Below are 23,722 nucleotides of genomic sequence, written 5' to 3'. Positions count from 1 at the left end.
GGGGGGGGGGGGGGGAGGGAAGAGAGAGCAAGAGAATTTTCAGAATCCGAAATGACGCTAATAAATTTCAAACGAGCCTTTTTAAGAGCCTACTTGCGGTTGTTGTAAAGATATATTTTAAATTTTGTAGATATTCTCAGATACATAAGCAAGAATATATAATCTTACGAAGATAAAACTTGCTCTAACACGAGGAAACTCTATACAGTCTCACTAGAAATATATCCGTGTTATCAAGAATAATTTTCTCTCAATTCGTGAAAATTATTCTTGATAACATTTGATAACACTAAGAATTGTCTTAGTTCGAAGATATCGTCCTTTTTATTCAATACTTTTTTCCTACTAATTCATAAAAAATTGTCCTTGAATAACATGAATATATCTTTAGTGGAATTATAAAGAATTTCTTCATGTATATAAGAACAAAAAAGATATCTTCGCATAATATATTCTTGCTCGTATTTGAGAAAATGAGTCTTAAATTGATACCAATTTTTTTCAACCGATCCTTTATTGGTCCGTAACTTACCGAGCCAGTGTAAAAATTTGTCTAATGGATTCGTAAAAAAGGGGGGGAAAAAAACAGAGCGAACGCGTGGATATATTTTTATATGTCACGTCACGCAGGGAAGGACGACGAAATAAATTGTCTCGCGCTCGGGTATCGGGCTCGACCGAATGGGTTTTCTTTTCCATCTTCACTTTTTTTAAATCTTTTTATCAAGCCGAACCTCGAATTCCGGCGTAGCGGCGATGGCCGCTCGACGGGACGCGAGCGCTGGAAGTCGGATTACCAGGGTTAGCGCTGCATGCAGTGATTCCATCAATTCCGTTCCGTCTGCCTCTGTCATTATATCATTACACCTCTGCGCTCGCTATCTGCGCGATATCTGTCTGTGGTCCGGCCGTGCATGTACGCGCCATACGCGCGCGCGTACAAAGCCGTACGTTACATGTGTTTCCTGGTGTATGCGATTACGTCAGTAAACGCGATCAGGTCTGGAATAAGATGTTTTTGTGCCCGATGTTAAATGGAAGGTTGAAAACCCGCGGTTGTGTAGTCTCGTCTACGTCTACTATCTGTCTCTGTGTGTGTGTGTGTGTGTGTGTGTGGTGACCATCAAGGCCAGTGTGTTTCACACTGACATCCGCTATTTAATGTCACGCAATAGAAGCTCGCTTTATAGACGCGCTCGTGCGCGCGCACAAACATAACAACAATTATAAGAAAAGATTCATCCTTCCTTTTTTGACTGCGCCTTTTTGCTTTGAAACCGCTGCTCGCTCGGGGATACACACATACGCACCGATGATGCAGTGAAACCGCAAGCGCTAGGTGTAAATCAACAAACGCATCGCGCTCATAACGCGCGCGTCGTCGCGCCCGATCGACCAGGACGAGTAACATTGTCAAAACACAATGATCATTCCGATGATAATCGCCGTGCGGCGGCATTTCTACGTGGTGACGGAGTAGCCTGGATACGCGCCGAGTCGCGTCGAGATGGGAGCAATTTAGGAATTTAGTCTGATGTACATCGTGTCGTTCGCAGGAAACGCGTGCTCGTGCTAGCAACTGGATGGCAAGCGTATTACCCGTGAATTCGTTAATTAGCATAATTCGAGAAGGGGTGCGTATGCACGTACGCGCCGCGGGAGCGTCGCGCGCGCGTTTTCTCGCCCGGGCCCCGCGTTTTCGCAATTGCGGAATTCTACGGAAAACACTCGATCGTCGCGATTGACCTTAGCGCTCGCGGGAATATATCTCCGAATATATATCTCTGGATAAGAGACGAAAAATCGGTGACGTCCGACTGTGCGATAGAGAAACAGAAAGAGAGAGAGAAAGAAAGCGAAGGAAATAGCGAAGCGCGTACGAAGCGGGGAAAATCGTTTCGTTCGTGACACGTTTGTCTCCGAGGCGAAAAGTAAACTAAGAGAAGAAGACTTAAAAATTTACTCGTGAAATATAAGGTTTATATTTCACGGAAGTATAACGTTTATTTAAATACAACGAGGTAAAATTTTATTCCCAGCAAATAAACCAATTAATAAGAAAACTTGGGTACATTTCGCAAAAATATATATTCCGTCATCAGTCAAATTTGTTCGAACTAATAAATATCAAGGGAAATGTCACGAAACATTTACTTCGTAAAATTTCAATTTCTTTTTCTCAGTATATTCGAGATCATCGCGCACGGCGATACGCAATTACGCACGTGTAACGAACACGCGCGTTGTAGGCGTTAACGATGGCTTCCGAACGCGGTTGAACTCCATCGCCAGACCGAATCGCCTCGCGATGCTCGACGAGATCGAGTTTCCCGTCCGATCGCCGCAAGTTGAACGTTTTCTGAAACGTGTTCGCTTCGGGATTTCCGTTCTTAACCGCGTTCATCGAGCGCGTTTATCGAGCTATCGAACCAGGACGCGACTAATAAGGAAACACGTGAACTCATAATGATGTGAAATAAAAAAGTGACGTCGATTTGCAATTAATATTTCAAAGATCAAAAGTAAAGAAAATCAATCCATGAATCTCTATCTCTGAGCAGAGAAATTCGTGACGCGTACGCACGTGTAGTTTTTACTTCGATTACCCAAGTTGAAATTTTGGCTCCATGTTAAATCCTTAATTGTACATCACAGTAGGAATTAAAATAGTAAAATAGGCTTATTTCTAATGATGTAACTCCTACACACACAGAGAGAGAAAAATATTCTACTGCTAAGAAAAGCGATTATTCAATTTACTTTCTTACTTTTTAATAGTTATCTTTAACGAAGAATATTTTGTTGATAATAGTTTAAACTATACTCATTACAAATTTTAAAAAAGCTCATTACATGTGTGCTCAAAAGAAGAATTTATTCTCTGTTCGAATATATTATAAATTTTATCGAAGGAAAGTTAAATTCGGTTAATTTGAGTGAGCACAAGCCGAAGTTTGTTTTAATTTAATATTCTTGATTGAAGTATTAAACTTAATTAGGTTCAGAATATATTTTGAATAAATTTGATGTTTATAATGGACTTGTATGATATATTTATATAAATCTACGAAATATTTAAAACAAATAACATTTATTTGAATACAATATGTGTTTTTCTCCGCGTACTATATGATGACGTCTTAAATTACCTGCTGCTTCAACGTTAAAATAGATTGTTTTATAGTAACGTTAAAATTAAATCCGTAGAATTAAAAGTTCAAGAGAGAACTGTCAACAAGTGTAGTATCGCCAAAGTATTTATATTATAAGCCATCTAAGTGGGCGTGGACCATTTTTAAAGGCGTCGAAGTAGCATCAAAATTTCGACTCAGCTATATTATGATTAATGATCATAAAATTAATATTTCAACGTGACCGATGTGAAATTAATATTCTCCGCAGACTCACGTCGCAGGTTGCTCACTGTCGCTGTTGATAAAATCCTCCAACTGCGAGAAATCTAGGGCTTCGTTGTCTATCCCTCCGACAAAGTCGCCGCGGCCTGAAAAAGAAAGAACTTCGCGTTAAGGTGATGAAAATTCATCTACGTCGAGAAAGAACGTGGGCGAACGTCATTATTCCCAACGGCAATCGGCGAGCGGTATCTATTTCCCATTCTAATAAGATAATGCGTAATTAAAAATATCGCGGCGAATCGGTTGCCATGACGCATATTTCGCACGGGTGCCTCGTCGCTTATTGCGTCATAAGGCGCAAGAGAGGAGTTCGTGCGGGAGAGACATTTACGTGGGAAAGATTTCGAGCGGTGTAACGTCGTTAACGTCGAGCGTTCGAGCCGAGCTACTCCGACGTTCGCGACGACGGAGTTAGTCTCTTCAGCGAGGGAGAAAGTCGATTTATTGAATGAACACGAGCGAATTTCACGGATGATCGCGACTCGGGAACGACGCAGTCGAATGAACAGAGTGTCAACGAGCGAGGGAAAACGGTCGCGCGCGAATGAACGGAGGAACCCTCTTCTCCCTCTCCCCTGCGGAGCGTCGGTGACGACAGTGCCGAAATTCTGCGGATGCCGCAATTATTATCGTGTTGTCAGAGAGAAAAATCGTTGATCCAATCGCTATTTTCGCGCTGCAAATTGCAGTGGAACTAATGAGGCGTCTATGCATTTCTCGGAGTGAAATTTCACTCGAAAAATATATTGAAGGAAAAAAGTGTTACATTCAAGTAAATATTACTTGACTGTAGTACACTGAAAGAAAAAAAGTGCTGCATTCAACATTTACTTAATTCAAGCAAAATATTCGAATGCTCCTCAGCAAATATTTACTTGAATGTAACACTTTTTTCTTTCAGTGTAACGCGACAGTCAAGTCACTCAGATTCGAATGATGATTCGCTCGTACATACGCTCGGAGTTAATTTACTCTAAGCTCGAGTGAAACATTCACCTTCGCGATTTCGAATAACAGTATTTTCGCTATCACTTAGAATAAAAATTGTCATTATTCGCTTGTTTTGAGCGAGATTGCATTTCAAGAAATTTAAAAAGTAAAGCTCGTACGACGAGACGACGCACGCGATTGCGATCGTCCTCAATTAATTATTGTCAGTCGATGGTCCTGATCCAGTTTGGAAATGTAGAAACGAGATCGCGTACTTTGTGTATGCTCGGGCGTCCACAAGACAAGCTAAATCGTTGTAACACGTTACTTCCGCTCAGACATTCATAGACGTTCGAGCGTTGGGAGTCAAGAATAAGGGCACTTTCCGAGTGAGTAACGAGATCGTAACATCATCGTGTCGCCTCCTTGAAATTTGGCCACATGTTACTTAACCCCAGTTCGCCACATTCCGGTCCAGTGGACCGCTAAACGTTTCTTGCTTTTTCAGTTTTTACATGGCATACTATTATCTTCTTCAAATATCAGGTGCCCGCTACAACGAATGAATATTACTTTTTTTTTTTTAAGTCGTATTTGTAAAATCATTTGAAAATATTTTCTGAAACACTCTTTTTAATAAAAATAAATTTAATTTTTAAACATAAATAATTTTCTTAACCTGACATCATAAACAACTCATCTAGCCTCTGTATTTCCAATTCCCACATTACAAGCTTAAGAATACTAATTAAAATGACAAGGCGACCAAGTCTAACGGTCTCACGGACCGGAGTGTGGCGAATTAAAGATTCGAAAATAAGTGTGGTTAGCTAAGTATTAAACACGCACAGTTCGGTAAACACCAACCATCAGTAATGTCATCAAATGTTATATATCACACGTGTTATATTGCATTTACATCGTTGAATGAAAAATAATAACATCGATGTTATATTACTACTAATTGGTGTTTACTCGAAACTGTGCAATTTTCTTTACTCGGTAGCCAGCATCGAAGGAACTCAGTCCTCTTCGGAGAACTTCTTTCTTCGATTATCATACTTTCTGTCGAGACCGAGGATGTGAGATCGCTCGGTCGAGTTCCAGTTCGAAGCAGCAACTCGAAAATTTCGTCTGACGACCCCGTTCGCGGCAACGATTTCGTCACGTTGCGTCCGTCGCGATAAGAACGCGCCTCTCGAACGTGATAAAAATTAATATTTTTCAACGACCAGGCAAATGACGTAGAGGACGTAGAATGTGCATGGCGCTTGGAGTCCGCGGAAAGAAGTTGGCGGGGGTGAGAGCTGGTGGACGTTAGTGGATGAGTCGTTGCCAGCCAACCCTTCATCAAGGTATCGACCAAACACCGCCCCCGTGAGCACGGGAGGCGGTTTAAATCTGAATATCATTACACCAGATATGCGCCCATGCGCACAGTTATAAATTATCGAGTCGGTATCAATACCTAGAGATTAGAATAATCAATATCATCCCGTGACTCTCCCGCGGAGCGGGGGGGCTGCGGCGCGCGCTCGAGTTTTTTTTTCCCGATATACAATATAAGAATTCAAGACGCTCGAGACGGTATTACGGACGACCCGCGAATGACAATCGATTTGCGGGATTCGCAAGGACGCGAGCTGACGGAGGAACTTTCACCGAGCGCGATCATACGCGTCGTCCCTTTTTTCGCGGGAATATCGATCGTTTCGGCGGATGAGCGACGCGATGCGACGGTGCGTCCAATTGTTAATTAGCTCAGACAATCGCCCGGCGATCATTTCAACTTCCAATTGGCTGGAAAGAAGAAAAAAATAAATGAGAGAAAAAAGCAGCCGCGTACAACGTCGGGCTCTCTCGACGGGGCTAGACCGCCACTTTCTCCGGCGAGGCAAATAGAAATGCAACGGCGCGGGCGCGCTCGGACGGTAGACGCGCGTCTATGAAAATTAATTCGCTTTCGTTCTGCACGATAAAACGAGCGAGGTTGAGAGCTCGCTGCATATCCGGCTCCGCTGTCGTAATATCCTCCGTAGAAAAATAATATCAACGCGCATACGTGCGTTACTCTCACGACGACGATGCGTCGTGTTACGACTCGAGTACATCACGCTGTCGTCGATCGTATCGCGTCCGAATGTTGAAACGTNGGGGGGGGGGGGGGGGGAGAGACGAGGGTGCAGAGAGGGCAAGTTAATCGACCTCGGTTGTCGATTTCACCCTCGTTAATCGTAGGGTCGAATGCGGCAGCTGCCACAGCGCGAATCCGACGGTGGTTCCGCCCGTGTCCCGAACGATTAGCAGGGCGCGGTGTTTCCTCTTTGTTCCCTCTTTTTCGTTTTCACGGCCATTAAGAGACGATCAAGGGGGGCCGAACAAGTTGCGGACAGGTGTTAAACCGCCGTGTGTGGTCGCGAGCGTGTATCGACACTCGGCGCGTGACCCTGTGACACGGGGACGAGGACTCGAGATCGCGAGATGACGCGATTCGTTCGGTTATGGGGATGAAATTAATAATACAGGAAGGAAAGAATCGACTTTCGCAGCTAAAAATTAGCTATCCATATACAACTGAAATTCAGTTGCCAGGTCTAGTGTCTAGCTGTGGACATTAATTCTTATGAATTCTATAATCGTACACGGAAAAGAATTAGCTCATACAGCTGAAAAACAGGTCCGGTAACTAAATTTCAGTTGTGTCATACGAATAGCTAATTTTTCAGCTGTGAAAGCTAATTCTTTTTTTCCGTGTAATCGGGTCTTATAAATAAGAATAATGTGATTAATAGGATTGTGCGTTGATGAGATTTTTTCAGAATTACCTTAGACACCAAGGACAATTCCGGCTATAAATATAATAAAGTCGCGGACTTTCCTTTCTAAATGCATACGAATTATTTTGCAGTATTCGGCGGAGAGAACGTTTATCCCTGACGAATACTTGGAAAACAATTCCCGCGATACGAGGAAAAATGCACACGTATGTGTATTCATGCATAGCATTGACGCGCGCTTATAATATCATCGACCATATCGTTAATATGTCTCTTGATAAAGAATGCATCTGTCGATGATAAATGAGAAGTGCATGGTTCACTGTTAATAAAAAAAAAAAAAAAAGAGCTCGTGTTTTTCTGTTCTTTTGCGGAGATCGGTCGCTGGATTATCGCGGTGTGACGACGGATCTTACGAATTCCTCATTAACGCCGACTTTATTGCGTGTCTTTTAAAATTCTTATTAGCGATCAACGCGCGCCGATCGAGGCAGCCTTATTACCGGAGAAAAATTCGACGAACCTGAACCTGGAAAACATTTTCCGAAACGTAAATATCCCACGACGAACGATAATATCTACACGACTCGCGAGACAGGAAAGAAAACATCCCTCTGTGGTCGCAAGTCCACGGGACATGGCACCCGATTACCTGTTACCCCGAGCAATCGGCGGGTGTTCGCCTGGTTGATAATGTTCGCGTCCTCGTGATGATCGCTCGTATGGCTTCGCCCGTTCTGATCATTGCACTGATGCTGGAGCGCCCATGAGAATTCCATAGCGGAGTGGGGTTCGTCAGTTTCGGGTCTCGGTCACTCTCGAAGGAATGTTTGGGTCGCAGGATCAGGACGACGCTTCATCGCGTCACATAGTCGCCACGCGCTCAGGAGAGAGAGACGTCGCGTTGGTCGACGGAAGTGGAGGATAATACTAGCTGATGTCCGCTCGTCCTTACATATCACGCAGCGTGCTCGTCGTCGATGCACTCCGTGACCTCCCGGTGACTAATTTCTCGGCCGTCGGAGCTCGCGGGTAACGGTCGAACGGTACACGAACGAGGGGTAGAAGAACGTCCCGGAAGGATTTGTCACAGGCGCGGCGCGAGACGGCGCGGAGTATCGACGATACTTCCGGCTGTGATTGATCGAGAGACCGCGACGACGACGACGTTCCGCGTCTCTCTAATCGCCCGTCGTGAAAATGAGGACGCGCGACTCGGTCCCGGTTTTCTAGCCGGGCAACGAAACACGGATGACGGTCTACGGTAGTCCACGACTTAATCGCTGGTCGCCACGGGACGCATCGGGGGTCTCTCTCCGGTACCTCCACCATGTTCCAAGTATAGTGGGGATTTCCTCTTTGACTGGCGAGGGCGGCGCTTATTTCGGGGCTGAAAGGGGTGGTTGTACGCAGCCCCTTTCTTCGTGACGTACTATCGCACGTAAGATATCGCGCGGCTCGAGAGACCGGCGGCGGCTTTCTTTCGCGAATCGCGATTCACGCGAGCTCCTTCGATCCGGTTTTTTCTCTCGCAGAGGCTACTTCCCGGCTCGTTGCCTCGTCGTGTGGGCGGGTAACTATGCTCTCGTAGGATACCGCGCTCCCGCTGGGTGAAAAAAAAAACATGACGAGGCGTGAGCGCTCGAGGATAATGATGATTGATCGTCAGTCGTTGAATTCCTTTTGGTTTCTTCTTCCGGGTGACAGTCATCGAGGCCAACAGAGTATCTGCGTCGAAATCGAATAATAAAATTTCAGGACGCGGACGACATCGATTATCGACCGACTGAGACTTGACATTTAGACTTATTTTCTCGGAGTAGACGACCGACCGGAATAACTTGTCAACACGAAACCCGCAGATAAATCCGAAGTACGCTAATTTCCATATTAATCCAGGAAACTCGGAATTGCGCGATTAATTCTCCGCCACGTCACTGAAACAGCTGTATCATATACTGCATTTAGAGATCGAGTTTTCTCCTTCCAGCGAATCACTTTTTTTCTTCTTCGATCCAATTAACGCGACGATAACAAGAAGGATCGAAAGAGTCGAGGAGCGACTGTTTTCAAGGAAAATTTCGCAGCCGCAAAAATCCCATCTCGTTCGCGCCATGACACGGCGTGGCAAAATTTTGTCGCTCCGATTGCGCAAGAAATTTTTCCGTCAATTTTACGACTCGACGGAGTGTCGGCCGTGTCGCGATTTCATCACGACGCATTGAACGGATACAAGAACCGGGACAGGAAATTGTATCGGACTTTTTGCTCATTTTTCACGATCAGTTTCGGCAATCGGACCTCTCCATTCGGTATTCGCAACTCCCAAGTCGAAATTCTGATGTTACTCTGACGCTCGTAACAATTTACGCTCACTTATATGGCTTATAGACCAGTAAAAATCTACTTTGACCATATACTTTTTAATACTTCTCTTTGAGCCTTTAATTCTATAAATTTTAATTTTAAAACAACGCTATTGTAGAAACTTTTTTTCACGCTGAAACAACGAAAACGGAAATTTAAGACATCAATATCATTAAAGTAGGGATGAGTTATTAGAATAAAATTATTAGTATTATTGGAATAGAAGATAAATTTGTTTTGCCACCTTAACTCCAATACAAAGAAAAATATATACTGCATTCAAGTACATCTTACTTGTTTCAAATAATTCATAAGTTGATATATCCGTAGATGTATCAGAAGTTCATTCACAAGCACCAAGTTTATTCAATATATATTTTGAATCCTAGTAACTTCAATACTTCAATTAAGATATATAATAATAATAATATTAAATTAAAACACTAAAACTGAAATTTCGATTTATTTATTCCAATTAACCGAATTTAACTTTTCTTCTATAAAGTTGATAATATTTTTGAAAAGAGAGCACAATTTTTTTCTCGAATAAACGATGATGAGCTGTTTTAATAATTATGATGAGTATATTTTAATACTATTATCGAGAAAATATTATTTATTTAAGATAACTATTACTTAAATGAAGAAAATAAACTAAGTAGTTGATCTCGCTTGCAGTACAATAATATATTTCTCTGTGTACTGCGTTGTACAATTAAACCTTTGCACTCGAGGGCTCCGGAGCGGAGCCATTTAAAATTTGTCTTCAAACTTAAAACAAACTATTAACAACTATTAACAAATTAACAAAATTAAAAAAACAATAACATACAACAATGACTTTTCTTTTAATGCGCATATCATTTACTTATATGTGAATATGATCTTTCCACTGAAATTGCTTCGAGTTGCTGGTAATATGAATGAAAAATAACTTCGAGTGCAAAGGGTTAAAACGTTAAACATAAACCCAAAATTTCGGGCTTTACATGTCGACATTGCGAGAGCCGCATTACCGTTTCTACTTCCGTCCTGCGCGAGAGTGGTTCTATTCAAAATCCATTTAATCGTCGCATACGATAAAACAAAGAAAACACGAGCGAAGAGAGAGAGAGAGAGGGAGATAGGGAGACAGGCGGTGGGGAAGAGAGAGGGTTTACGGATCGGCCAATTATCCCATCAGAATTCTTTCGGTAACCACCTGCTGTTCATATACGCACGTCCATCCGTCATTCCCGCTCACGAATCCAAGTTCTCGTCGCGTGCGTGAGTTCACGGGTGCATGTAATCGGCGCGCATTAAGAGCGACCCGCGTGTTGTATCAACCCTCCGCTTATATTACCATTAACGCGACCGGGACTGAACGCAGAGACGAGCATTCCCAGGCTCGATTTTAAGACCCCCTCTGTCTTTCTCCGTCTATCTCCCTCTCTTTCTCGATAAAGCTGAAAGGGCGACGCGGTGACAAGCCGATAATATGCAAATGTTTGCTCTTGGTTAAACGACCCCCGTTTACTTCACCACCGCGCGTTGTCGCCCGTCCGTCCATCCGTCGTTTTCTGCCTTCGCGCAAAAGGAAGGAATCTCGTCCGATCACGTATCGATCCGGCCGATTTGCGAGGCGCACGCGCACCTGCACGATCGCCGATACTTTCTCCGCGTTGAGTCAAAGACACTTAATTATCAATGCCGTCGTAGAAACGCAACCCTCGCGGAGGAAGGCGCGCACGGTAAATGCGTAGACGCCGCGCCGAGATATGTGGAACGTGCGAGAGCGCGATCAGTTATTATAATAATTGAATAGCGACCGATGGTTAATTAATCCCGATTCACGCATGCAACCGACGACGGTATAAATAACCGGCTGTTGCGAGACGTGTATGAGCGGAGGAGAGGGAGGGGAAAAAAAAAACGAAGAAACGAGCGTAAAGTTGCGCGATCCACGTTGACATTGTTGGACGCGCGACGCACGTCGTTCCTTTTTCTCGCCGCTCGACGAGAGAGAAACGACATCCATCTCGCGTTTTACACACTCGCCTCGAAAGTTATTAGAGCCGTAAAACGCTTCTTTTCCGCCGCGTTATACCGCCGTCGAATTAGCGCGCCGCTCGAAAGTTATCGCCTCTCTCGTCCTCCCGATGAATGCAGGATCAATCGGTAATCACGCATCCGGCGGGAGAAATGGAAGTGCCACCTAGTCCGATTATATTTTTTTCCGAAGCGCATTGTGCAACTATATCGCTTGATTACGCGTAACTGTATTAAGGCGCATAGAAACGCGCGAGGTCGCGCCGACTGTCAACGTTTCATCACGCCTAACAATGCCAATGAAATTTGCATACACGACCGCCGCTGGTTGCGCGCATTAACTCAATTGTTCACCTCATCGTCGGATTCTTATCGGAATAACAATTCGATCGTTTCGTTTTTCGCACGCTGTCCTCGCGATCGAGGCTGTCCCGCGCGCCCGCGTAAGGTCGCGCTGTTATCTTGGCGTATTTTTTTCAACGCTCCACCACCCGTCCGTTTCTCCGCGCACAATTAGCGACACGAGATCTCTCGCCGAGAGAACGAGCCAAGGCGACAAAGCGCGCCGTCTCGGCACCGACCGTAAGAACAAAGCGACGTTAAGTAAATCAGATTAACGTGGCAATAGAGGCTCATTGGCATCATTAGATTACCATTCCGCGCGATCGCTCGTATTAATTCGAAGCATCGCGCGCGCGCGCGAGGAACACAAATTAGCGGGCGACGTGATGATGCACGACGAACGAGACTCATCGGAGACCCGCCGACGGTTTCTCGCGCGCCTCCGAGGCAAAGCACGATTATTATCGCCGATCCAAAATCACGTCCACATCGTGAGAGTTTCGCACGCGCGATACAATTTCGGTGCTGGTACAATGGAGCGATTAAATGCCGTTCACCGACGCTGCTCTCGAAATGATTTACAACGCGCGATAGTAGTTGGCGGGACAACGAGGACGAACGGCAAGAAAGAGAAAGAGAGAAGGGGGAGAGGACAAAAAAGTCGTTTATTAACATTTCTTGTTTTTGTAATCGAATCCTCGTAAACACACGTGGCGGCAAAAGGGGGTGCCCTCTCGACCTCGGCGCAGACGTTACTTATCATCGTCGTGGTTAACATCGTTGTGATTATTCGAAGCACCTGTATGGAGTGCGCATGAAAGCTTTCCTGGAAGCCCCATCTCGCACAACACACACACACACGCGCATATAGACCATTCCGCTGCTCGCGCAGACACAAAGAAAATGAAAGTGTGCAGATAGAACTTCTTGGTTAGATGATTAGATATTACAAACGACGTATATTTCGCAATTAATCCTCGAACTTTCATCGCTCTCAGCACCTTTTTATCATCGCGTGCGCGCGCGCGTAAATGTTGCTTTGTGATGACGAAGGTTCCAGGCGCGTGGAAAGCTATCGCTCGCCTTCTCTCTCTCTCTCTCTCTCTGTGATTCTCTTTCCCTCTTTCTCCTTTATTGTTGATAAAAAGTCGCGATATACGCGGTAAAATACGCGCGATAATAATAGGCGTTTTTGTTCGCGCTTTCGGGTGGTCCAGCTGATGCGCACGTTCCGCATGACGGGTTCGCGACAGGCGTAATTGGTCGAGGGGAATTATTTCGAGTCTCGCGATTGTGCAGTGTGAACTGTTACGTTAGCCACACCTGTGTACCTTTCACCTGACACGTTAGCTCGCTCACTCGCTCGCTCGCGATATACCGTACCCGATATTTATCTAGTCGGGTTCAGAAATCCGCGCGACTCACCATGACCGATCCGCGTCTCATCGCTCGAAGCATCGCTCGGGAGCATCTCCTCCGACGATTTCGCTCGAGTCGCTCAGACGGCGGCTCAAATATGCAAATATGCTGGGATGCGATCATAAGTTTTTTCTTCCAATATGTCGAGCCGAATTGTGGCCCCATGTTAAACATTTAATTCCACAAGATAGTATACAGAGAAAAAGATTTCCTTGGATTCAGTATACATGTTTGTCCGATTTGGAGTTATTTAATATAAACAACATAATTTAACACCAAATATTTGGTTTAAATGAAAATGTTGTTTCATTAGAGTAAACCATGTTGTTTGATAGAAAAAAAAGTATTATTTAGAGGAAATATTTTGTTTTTAGTCAAATATTTTACTTTATTAGATATTAAATATTGTACCATTGAAACAAAAAAGAAGTTCTTTGACATTTTTTAAATATAGTGTTACGTGTTATATGTATTAGTGCCAAAACAAATCGTTTAAAGTAGCGTTAAAATTAAATCTGTAGAATTAAAAGTTCAAAAGAGAAGTTTCGACAAAGTCAGTATCGACAAAGTAGCTTCTCATTAGTCTGTAGGCCATTTGAATAAACGCAAACTATCTTTAAGAGCGTCAAAGCGGCATCAAAATTTCGGATGAACTCGTGAACCCTCCCAAATACTATATCACGTGGAAAAGTTTCCACTTTCCACGAGTTTACACCGTAGGAAAAGATTCATGGTTGACCAGCAGAGTTCACGAACATCTCGGATGAAAAATCTCGAGCGCGACATCGGTTCGTTTCGCTCGCGAAATTAACGCGTCGTGATCTCTCGCAGCATCGTGAATAAATCCATCCGTTTCGTCGCGGCCGACGGATGGAGCGAGGTTTCATATCGTTATCGTCGTGGGGAATTCTCGCGTGTACCTGTGCATTTACCCGAAACACGCCCGGCCTCATCCACACATCGCTCATCCGTGACACGCTCGCCCACACAAACGCAAACGTTACCGCCGAAGCAATAAATATGGTAATGCGTCTAATGTGGGCGTGCACGCGTACGTGTTCGCGGATAAGACGGACGCGACGGCTGAGCGGTCGTTCGCGTTCTCTCGTTCGCTTCCTCGGGAAAATCTACCGCCGGCCGGTGCGTACACACACGTTATTAAAAGAATATACATCAACGAGAGTCCGTGAAGGAAAAGAAAGGCTTCGTAACGCCGCGAACGAGCGAGAAAACTTAGCGTGACTCGAGCGGAAGACACGACATCGGGACATCAACAAAAACGGCCGAGGCCATGTTTCTCCCGTAATAGCCACCGTTCGTTCGCTCTACGGTTCTCCACATCGTGATCGTGTGCATGTTGAGCCGTTGTCACTGTATGTCACTGATATCCAGCTCGAAGCGTATCGTTTTGTTACCGTATAATAGTCTCCTTGGAGAATCCGCAAGCAACGCTCGCCTCACCTCGCATCGTCGTCGTTTCTTCCGTGCGATCGATAAGCTCGCGGAATTTTTCAGGGGACTGGAAGCAAGCCTCGGCCTCTGACGCTCGACTTCGACCACCGGCTTCGAGAATCCAGCGATTCGGACGAACGTCGCATCATCCGTCGTATTAACGGGCTATGCTCTTGTGTGCGACGTTGGTCGCGTGGACACGCGTTATATATGGCGAATGCGTCGAAACCAACGAATGGATGAGCAGACGAGCGCAATTTTCACGGTACAATGCAGAAAAGTCGCTAGATTCCCACAGTGATACGCCCCCCTGAACTTTAGCTCGCGGAATTCATCGGCTTTCACTAGTTGCGCCACTTTACGATGATACAAATATAAACGTTGGCGCGCGAGTGACTCGAGAATTTACGCGCGGCTCCGTAAAGCGTCCGTAGTCGGCGACGACTACAAATGACGACAAAACACACGAAGATAACGGTTTTTCGTCGTGCGACGAATTTTGTCTCGCCGACGTTCGCGAGCTCTTCGCGCGAAAATCACTCGCCACTGAGAGAAATCACATTAAAATTATAGTTATATTCGGCCTCAACCATGTATCTTCTTCTGGTTTTAACCCGAAAAATAGTATTTAGCAATATGCATGTAAGATTACCATCATTGACACTATTGTAATACTAGTTACACGGAAAAAGATTTCGTTGTGTTTAATAAAATTTCTTTAGTTGAAATCAATTTATGTTTTGAAATAGAATAAACGAATGTTTGATTCAATAAATAGTATCGTTTAGTATCTCAAACAATAAATATCTTTACGTTGAATTACATGTTTCTTATGCATTTTTATCAAAACATTACAGTGGTCGTCACAAGCAATAAATTATTTGAAAGAAATAATACTGTTAAAAAAATATTAAAGAATTTCTTCGATGAAACAACATTTAATATGTAATAAAATACATTTTTTTAATTGAAAATGAAATATTATTTTCTTTAAATAATACTGTTTTTTTCACCAAACAATATGATTTGTCCTAGTGAAACAACATTTTCAATCAACAAAATAATATTAGATGTTAAAATATATTGTTTATATTAAATAAATCCAAGTCAAACAAACACGTGTACTAAATCGAAAGAAATCTTTTTTTGAGGAAAATAATTCTCCTGACTATAATTCTTTCATTTATGCGATTATAGTTACAAATATCGAAAATTAGAGTACAACGCGATTATCGCAACGAATTTTCCACTTAATTGGGAATCTCCATGATTCGGAATTAAAAGATTCGTTTGAATAACATTTATTCTCCGCAGACGTGAACTTCAAACTTATCTGACACATGCGTCACTACACGGCCGAGCTTTATTATCATTCTCCTGCAGGCATATCAATATGAATAACATTAATATTTAATAACACAACAGAGCTGTGCTTCGGCTCTTGCAAGGATAATTATTTATTTTTTCTTTCCTTGGTTATACCAATTAGAACTGATTTCAAGTATGAGATTATCGATGATTCGATTCGAGGCGTAAGGGACGCCTTGCGATCGTAAAATTTATACATTTTTTTCCCCACCCGATATGATTCATCAAGCAAATAATATAGTCTAGAGTGAGTCGCAGTCGGAATAGGAAAAAAAGAAGAAACAGAGAGGAAAAAAATTGTCAATAAAAAGGATTATCGCTTCCTCCAGCTTTACAGCCGGTATGCCGCGTTCTATATGTGGAGCGTTTGTACGTCGTTGAACGATCGCGACGAGCAGTAACGACTCGCGAGTCGCAAAGTAGTCCACACATCCTCTCTCTTGCATTATAAACAATCTCCCATGAAAATCTAGAACAGCCGGTGGTAGTAAAGTCGCGATCGCGCGCTCGTCTGTACGCACAGTCGGGACCATTATTCCGCCGGATCGAAACGCCGCGTTTCATATTCGAATAACGAGTCTCACAATGATTTTATGTCAACGTATCGATAAATATTTAATCATCTTAATAATAACGGTCGGCAGGGGGGAGGAGGAGGACGGTACATCTCGTCGATACGATTATTGATCTTTCCTCGGGGCGGAGAGTCGCGAAAATTCGAAACGCCCGCGAGAGCTAACTTTAATGGAAACGCGAAGTTTGACAATGTATTAAATATCCCATTCGCGGGCATTCGGCAGGCCTCGCGGGGAAGATCGAGCGATTTGATAATTTCGATGCGCCTAATTCCCTCCGATAAAAGAAGACGTCTAAAAACGGCATATAGTCGCTTAGAAACTACCGTCACGAAATTCCGTCCAATTTACGAATTCACAACGGGGCATCTCGTGGAAATATCATTTGCCGGAATTACCGTTGCCGCTTTTTTTCCTCTCCTTCTTCTCCTCTTCTTTTTCCTTTTATTTACTATTTCTTTCAGCCAGTTGCTACGGTTTCACGCTCGATAAAACTTTCAGCGATCGGATTCAGCTTTCGCCTTTGGCGGAGCGGTGACAGCGATGCAAAAACTCGACGTTAGCGATAATTGTTGCGACAAAACTGTTCAACCTCGACGACGACGACGACGTCGACGTTCGTTAAACCTGTGCTCGTCCAAGAAGAATGCTTTTTATCTTTCTTCTTCTTCGAGAAAGAGAGAGAGAAAGAGAGAGAAAGAAAAACTTATGACGATGATTGTATCGCGCGTGTATTTGCTCCGCTCTTGTGATTCCCGGGGGAGAATACGCGCGTGCGATCGTGGATCATGAGGTCTGCCGGAATCAAAGGGTCTCGCCATCGATTAAACAAATCGCCCCATAGTGTCCGGGGGACACGTGCCTGTGTTTACGATGTTCGCGATATGTTTACCGTACACCTGGATCCTTCTTTCGGAAGTGTACGGGAAGGTCGCGCGGGGAACGAAACTCCGCGTGCGTGTTGCGTTCGCACGACTCGCTCGTGTGTGATTTTTCCTGCGCGATCGAACTTCGTCTCGCGAATACGCTGAGATTACGCATAATTAAACGGCCTCCGCGAGTTGGAAAGTCCGCAAATATTATTACACGATTACTATCTTCTGCCTATCCGGTTGATTTTTGATTCACGGATATAACAGTGCCCTCTGGGGCCAATCATCTGGCGAACATTCATTACGTAAATCGCGCGAATGCGGGAGTCGTTTGTATGTTTCAACAATTTTATATATCGCGAAGGGCAACAAAATACGCTTAGTAAATAGCCTCTTTCTCCTGCTCGATGGCGCAAGCCGAAGGGGCGCATGCCCGAGCTTTTCGCGAGAAAGGCGGACCCGTGGAGCTTTTCATCGACCAATGTGCCGCCGTGGGTGGCACAAAGCGTCCTGCGACTTGCGCTCTCGGTCGGCTTTCCTGAACGGCCATTTCATACGACGAAATCCCATAATTCATCCCCGCGGCGTTCAACTATCACCGATAAGCCCGACGATCGAACTCGACTTTCATTATCGTTTTATTTAAGTTCACCCGCGAACGCCGCGCGGTTCGAAATAAGTTTTAGGTCGCGATCGATGTGCGACCCAACGAGACTCTCGTTTAATGCCAGTTGCAAATAATCATCCGCAGTACGCGGCCGAGCGAGCCTGGAAAAAACTTCGAATTTCAATGATTCCTTCGTCCTTTCCTCCTCAAGGGTTGCAGACCGAGACACACTCACGAGACGATCGGGCTTTCGAAGCGAACGTCGCGAAAAGCTCGCGCGCTCGCGTCGCTTCGCCGAAGCATAAGTAGTAAGTAGTAAATTGCTCCTCCTGACGACACCGTTTGTTGCAATTTGCGCCCGCTATTATTATATCGAGCGCAATAAACTACAACTTGCCGTGCGCATCATTCGTCGTTATTTATAAACGAATCGGACGAAGGTGGAGTCAAGCAACAGTCGAGGAACAGTCCATTGCAACACCGACGATTCAATTTCCGCGATTCCACAGTTCTTCCGATAAGGTACACGGGGAAAAATATTAGTTGAATTAACGCGACAATGAACGCACTAAACGTGCTTTGGTTGAAGGAGAATTTCTAGTTGTAAGAACCACCGAATTTAGTTCATGAGAACTATAAATCCCGTTTCCTTCGGCGAAAACGTGTTCGGTTCGCGTTTATTGTCACGTTAATCCGGCCAACCTTGGAAGAAAAGTAAGAGTCAAGTCATCAATGTTAAGATGGATACATTCAATTTTTTAATTTTTACGTAGGAAAAAATTAGTCTTAAATCAAAGATATTCTCATATACAAGCAAGAATATTATAATTTTCTTAGAAGACTTTTAGTTTTGATTTAATTGAATTTGTATTGACGCAGGTATTACTTGAACGCGATTCAAGATTAAAACCTTCTAAGAATATCATAATATTCTCGCTTATATATGAGAATACCTATCTTGAGTTAAGACTAATTTTTTTTCCGTGTAACGAACGTTTCGGTCCATCAAATTTAAATCCTCTTCAACGCAAATTTAAAAATCTCGGAGTAACAGAAAAATGGCGTTAATGTCAAACTCAGTATATGTACATCGAATCAAAGAAAACTACCTCTAAAGATGAGTTTTCTTAAGACTAAAAGAATAAAAATAAAGATGTTGATCATTAAAAGGTTAAAAATTAAAACAGTTAAAATGACAGTATAATCTTACTCAACAAACACACATGATAATTTAGATCCAGCATAGTACGATATATTTGAGGGCGTTACTTATGTAGCCGTTGTAGACAAACAGATAGGTAATGGTATGCAATGTGTATTTACACGAACAGATACAAGCAGACATTGTATATCATTACCTATCCATTTGCCTATAATGGCAACGTAATCGACCTTTTCTCTTCGAGAATAAAACAAAATAATGCGGTCAGTCGCAAAAAGTTTACAACATTATTATAGACACTTTTTTAAGTTTCGCGACGGAACTCGCATATCCAGTAGCAAAATATGTCTCCTAAGAATTACTAAAAGACAAATTCTACCGAACACGGGATACGTTCCAAACTTCGAAATCAAAAAGTGCTGCGACTATTTTGTGACTGACTATACACCGCGCGGCTCGAAAAGAACAAATATCCAGCGACGGACGATTATTGAATTAGCACGCGAACATCAAATTCTTAATTGCAGGATTAAACCATTGTCGCGGAGCGTAAGCTCGGAATAAATCAATTATCGTCACATGATGATAATTGCCGGGTGCGTTTCGTCATACACGTGTGCGCGGCGCGCGACGTGTGCGTTTCGCCGAGTCGGGAAAAGAGGAAAAAAACGAGATGTTTCGAAACGCACGAATGAACCGCGTCATGTTCCACATCTTTCTTGTCAATGACGCGTGTGTACGTACGGCACACAATACACGTCGGCCATTAACTTATTTTGTGTCGCGCGAGCGGCGTCGCTTCATAGTAACTCCGGCCGTCGAATAATTTCCATCGTTTTTATTATTAAACTCAACGCGTTACTCTCACGACCGCCTTGTGTAAAAGATAATAAAAAAAAAGCGGCACTCGACGTGCTCGAAAGATGCGACTCTCTAGGCATGAAAGGAGCTGCTCGATCGGGGAGAGTGATTAGAAGAGCTAACGCTAACGCTGGAACAGCCAGCCAGGGTAACACGAAAAAAAGTGAATGCACAGTGGCGGGCGCCCGTTGTCGGCCGTTCGGTATAGGTTACCGTGAATTATCGAGCCGTTAATTCCAAATAAACGGAAAAGCACGTTCACTACGCGACTTTCACTGTCGGTCCGCGGTGGAGAGAACAGTGGAGTCGTCGGCGGCGATGGCCGGTGGATTTCGCGTTGACGTCAATGAATCGGGTCGAGTGTACAGGGAAATAACAATTCCGCCGGTGGAGACTGAAATTTCCTTTGCCTGGGGATACCAGATGAATACTCGGTTCTAAAACTAGAGGAAGATTCCTGCGGGAGGTTTTCCATTCGGTCAATTGCTCCCGGTTGTCTCAACCGATAATTCGTTCCTCTTAGCTGAACTAGTTGCACTAGTTCGAGAAATTAATGCACAGTGAAGCGTGAGAATCTTGCAAGTATGCTTCGTGCGTTTCAATGTGTATGTAAATTTCTTGAACTAGCGCAGCCAGTTCGGCTGAAAAGAACAGATCACGAGTTTCGATGCAGCTGAGAGAGACGAGAGTTCTCAGTCGCGGTAACACGCAAGTAAGAAGACTGGTTGAATTCACGTGACAATTCTCATTCAAGGAAACGGGATTTCTGACTCTAAGGCCCAGCAATTGAGTTCCCTTCGATCGAAACGCATTCGGTTCATTCATCGCCACGTGAATTCGACCGATCTTTTTCCCTTCAGAGAGGCAAACATCTCGCTTTACGTCACCGACTTTCTTATCACCGAGTTTTCATCTGGTCCCTGTTCAGTTGCAGCAACTGAGTTTTTCTCGCCGGCATAGAGGAAGAGAACGAACACGCGTCTCTTGCTCTCCCTCTCTCCTTCTCCCTCCGTCTAACTGGAACGACCAAATCACCGGAGCACCGCGGGCTACACGTCGAGAGGATCCGCCGGTCGAGAACGTTCCATTCCTCGACTCGTCCCGCGGTCGAGGCGGCGAGCGTTCATCTCCGAGATCGTGCGGCGTTTACGCCGCAACCTCTGACCTACATAAGGAACGCCACGCCGCACTCGTTACAGGTGAACGCACTCTCGGCATGGAAGTACACGCGGTAAATCCCGAGCGCGCGCCGCAACGACGAAACGTAAATACACGCGGCGGGAGAAGCGCGCGCGCTCTCGAGACACGCGCGTCGTCGGAGACGCGTTCTTTTGTGCTCCCTGCCCTCCGGCTCTTCGGCTGTTTTCGTATTCCGCGACGATCGCGGCGATCGGACATTGCCGAGCCGAGGACTTGGATCAAGGCGAGGTCCGTGGCAGCGGAAGAAAAAGAGGAAGAAGAAAGAACAGAGGCCGGTCGCGAGAGACGCGCGAGCTCACGCGCGAAGCGTTCGACTATGAAGCGCGAGTGTGTATAAAACAGGTAACGCCGCGCGGAGACGCGGTTTTCCGCGACGGCGTGGAGGGGAGCAGCGCAGTCAAGGCAAAAGTAGGATAAGCGTATATCCACGTAAGCGCGTGACTCTCCTTTAAGGACCTCCTCTCAGCAGCCCGCGAGCGACGAGAGGAAGAGCCTCTCGCGTTTCGCGAGAAGATGACGGCGGCGGATTCCACGATCGACCGACCGATCGATCGTAGACGCCTCCACGAGCATCGAAGTCCCGATCGACAGCGCGTTTCCCCTCGCCGATCGGTGGCTTTCTATCGGCGGACATCGAGAGCTCCTAACAGGGCCATTCGAGCGACGTATCGCTCCCCGAAAGGCGTTATTTTACGACACCGTGCGTGAGATTCAGGCTCACGAGCCGGTTACCGACGCAGGCGGAGAGGCCGGAAGCTCCGCTGTCGAATAAACGCGAACCGTCCATCGCGAAATCGCGATTTCGGTTGCAACAAACGGAGCAACGACGCGGCGAACGAACCACTATGGCGATCCTGAGACGACGCTTCGCACGCGAATCCGTCGATTCTGGCGTCGAGGTCGGCGGACGCAACACGATGCGTTCTCGTGTCGCGTCCGTCAGCTCCACCGCGTCGAAAGGAGACGAAAACGCGCGTATCCGGTGCGAGTTTAAGGTCAACGCACGCTCGAGCGCACGCAGGCAGGCAGGCACGCATCGTTTCGTTCGTCGCTACCGACGAGGAGAGAAGCAGGCGTAGCACGGTCGCGCGACGCGACGCGCGCGAGCCGACACGATAACGGTGTCGCAGTGTCAAATTCGCGACATTCCACCGCTGTCATCGCCGCTCTTTGTCAAACACGCTTCCCTGTTATCGCTTCTCTTGATCCGCGCTCACTCGCTACTAATGACGCGCGGAGGATACGGTATTTACTGTTAGGCGACACGATTAAAGGCGCGAAATGAGACCGAGCCCGTTATTCCGCGTTATGCAAACGAAATCGTTCGGTGCGACGCACGAAAAAATCGCGACGAATCGAGTTTAGCGTCGCGCAGAAAGAGAGAGAGAGAGAGAGAAGGAAAGAGAGAGCGAGAGAAAGAGAGAGGTGACGTTGAACGGCAAATTCCGAGAGTCGGACGTGGTGACGGTCGCATCGACGAAGAAACGCGTCTCCGAGAAAAGGATACGGCATTGGAAAGGAGAGTACTCACCGAGAATCGCCTGGAGGGTCTGCTCGTCCCCGTCCCCGATGACGTCCATGTCTCCGTGGTCGGTGCGCGTCGGAGCCCGTAGCCGTTGTTCCGGGCCCGATCAACGGGCCCCATTCCGCGCTCGAGCCGCGACGTTTCGCTCCGCGACGTCCCACATAGCACGCGCAGAGAGACACCACGTCCTGCGGTAATCCTCGCGTCGATCACGCCTCCTCCGTACCTCGCTCGCTCGCTCGAACGTATCCTCTCGCGCTCCTTTTACCTCACTTCCTATCTCGCGCCTCCTCGCGCGATCTACGGACGACTAGCGACTAAAGGCGCGCTACTACCGAGCGCGCGCGCGCGGGTGCCGATGGGTATCTCTCGCGCGGCGAACTTCACGGCACCGTCGCGTTTCGCGCGGATCCAGAAGAACGCGCGTACACACGCTCGCTTCCGCTTCTTTTCTCTCTCTCTCTCTCTTTCCCTCTCCCAACTTCGTTCTTCTGCTTCTTTCTCTACGTACGCGCGAAACGTAGATCGTTAATAGCGCGAGATCGCTCCTGTCAGCGATCGGACGGATGGACTATTCCACGAATAGCTCGAGTCGCGGTAATCCCGTGCCGTGGACTAAATCCGAGCCTCGGTGCCGATACCACACGCACACATGCACATTCGTGCACGCTCAACGTTGAGTTAGCACACACACAGGCAAGCGCGCGCCTCCACCCGTGCGTGTGCTCCACGGCGGAACGAGGAGAACGGACTGTGGTCACGTGACCTGATCCAGGCTTGTTTGAAAGATCGCGCGTGAGATGCGCGCGGACGGTGCGCGC

At 45.7% G+C, this 23,722-nt stretch overlaps 1 protein-coding gene across 6 annotated transcripts in view; it reads right to left on the bottom strand.

Annotated features, from left to right (window-relative positions):
* The window catches only part of LOC106745242 (myelin regulatory factor-like protein), a 32,957-nt gene extending 9,647 nt beyond the window's left edge, over nt 1–23,310 (bottom strand). For 2 of the 6 annotated variants that reach the window (XM_014620683.1, XM_014620685.1), the window contains exons 1-2: nt 22,908–23,310; nt 3,409–3,502 (exon numbers count right to left, since the gene is read on the bottom strand). In XM_014620683.1, coding sequence (XP_014476169.1) covers nt 3,409–3,502; nt 22,908–22,956 — 143 coding nt within the window. In that variant the 5' untranslated portion in view covers nt 22,957–23,310. Of the gene's footprint in view, nt 1–3,408; nt 3,503–7,775; nt 8,138–22,907 lie in introns of those variants that run through there. The other 4 variants (XM_014620679.1, XM_014620681.1, XM_014620680.1 and 1 more) reach the window with 3 other exon arrangements.
* Nucleotides 23,311–23,722: the final 412 nt, after the last annotated feature.

Source organism: Dinoponera quadriceps, unplaced genomic scaffold (genome assembly GCF_001313825.1).
Source record: "Dinoponera quadriceps isolate SergipeBrazil2010 unplaced genomic scaffold, ASM131382v1 scaffold1270, whole genome shotgun sequence".
In the NCBI taxonomy this organism is placed as follows: Eukaryota; Metazoa; Arthropoda; class Insecta; order Hymenoptera; family Formicidae; genus Dinoponera; species Dinoponera quadriceps.
This window is presented reverse-complemented; position numbering and strand designations above follow the sequence as displayed.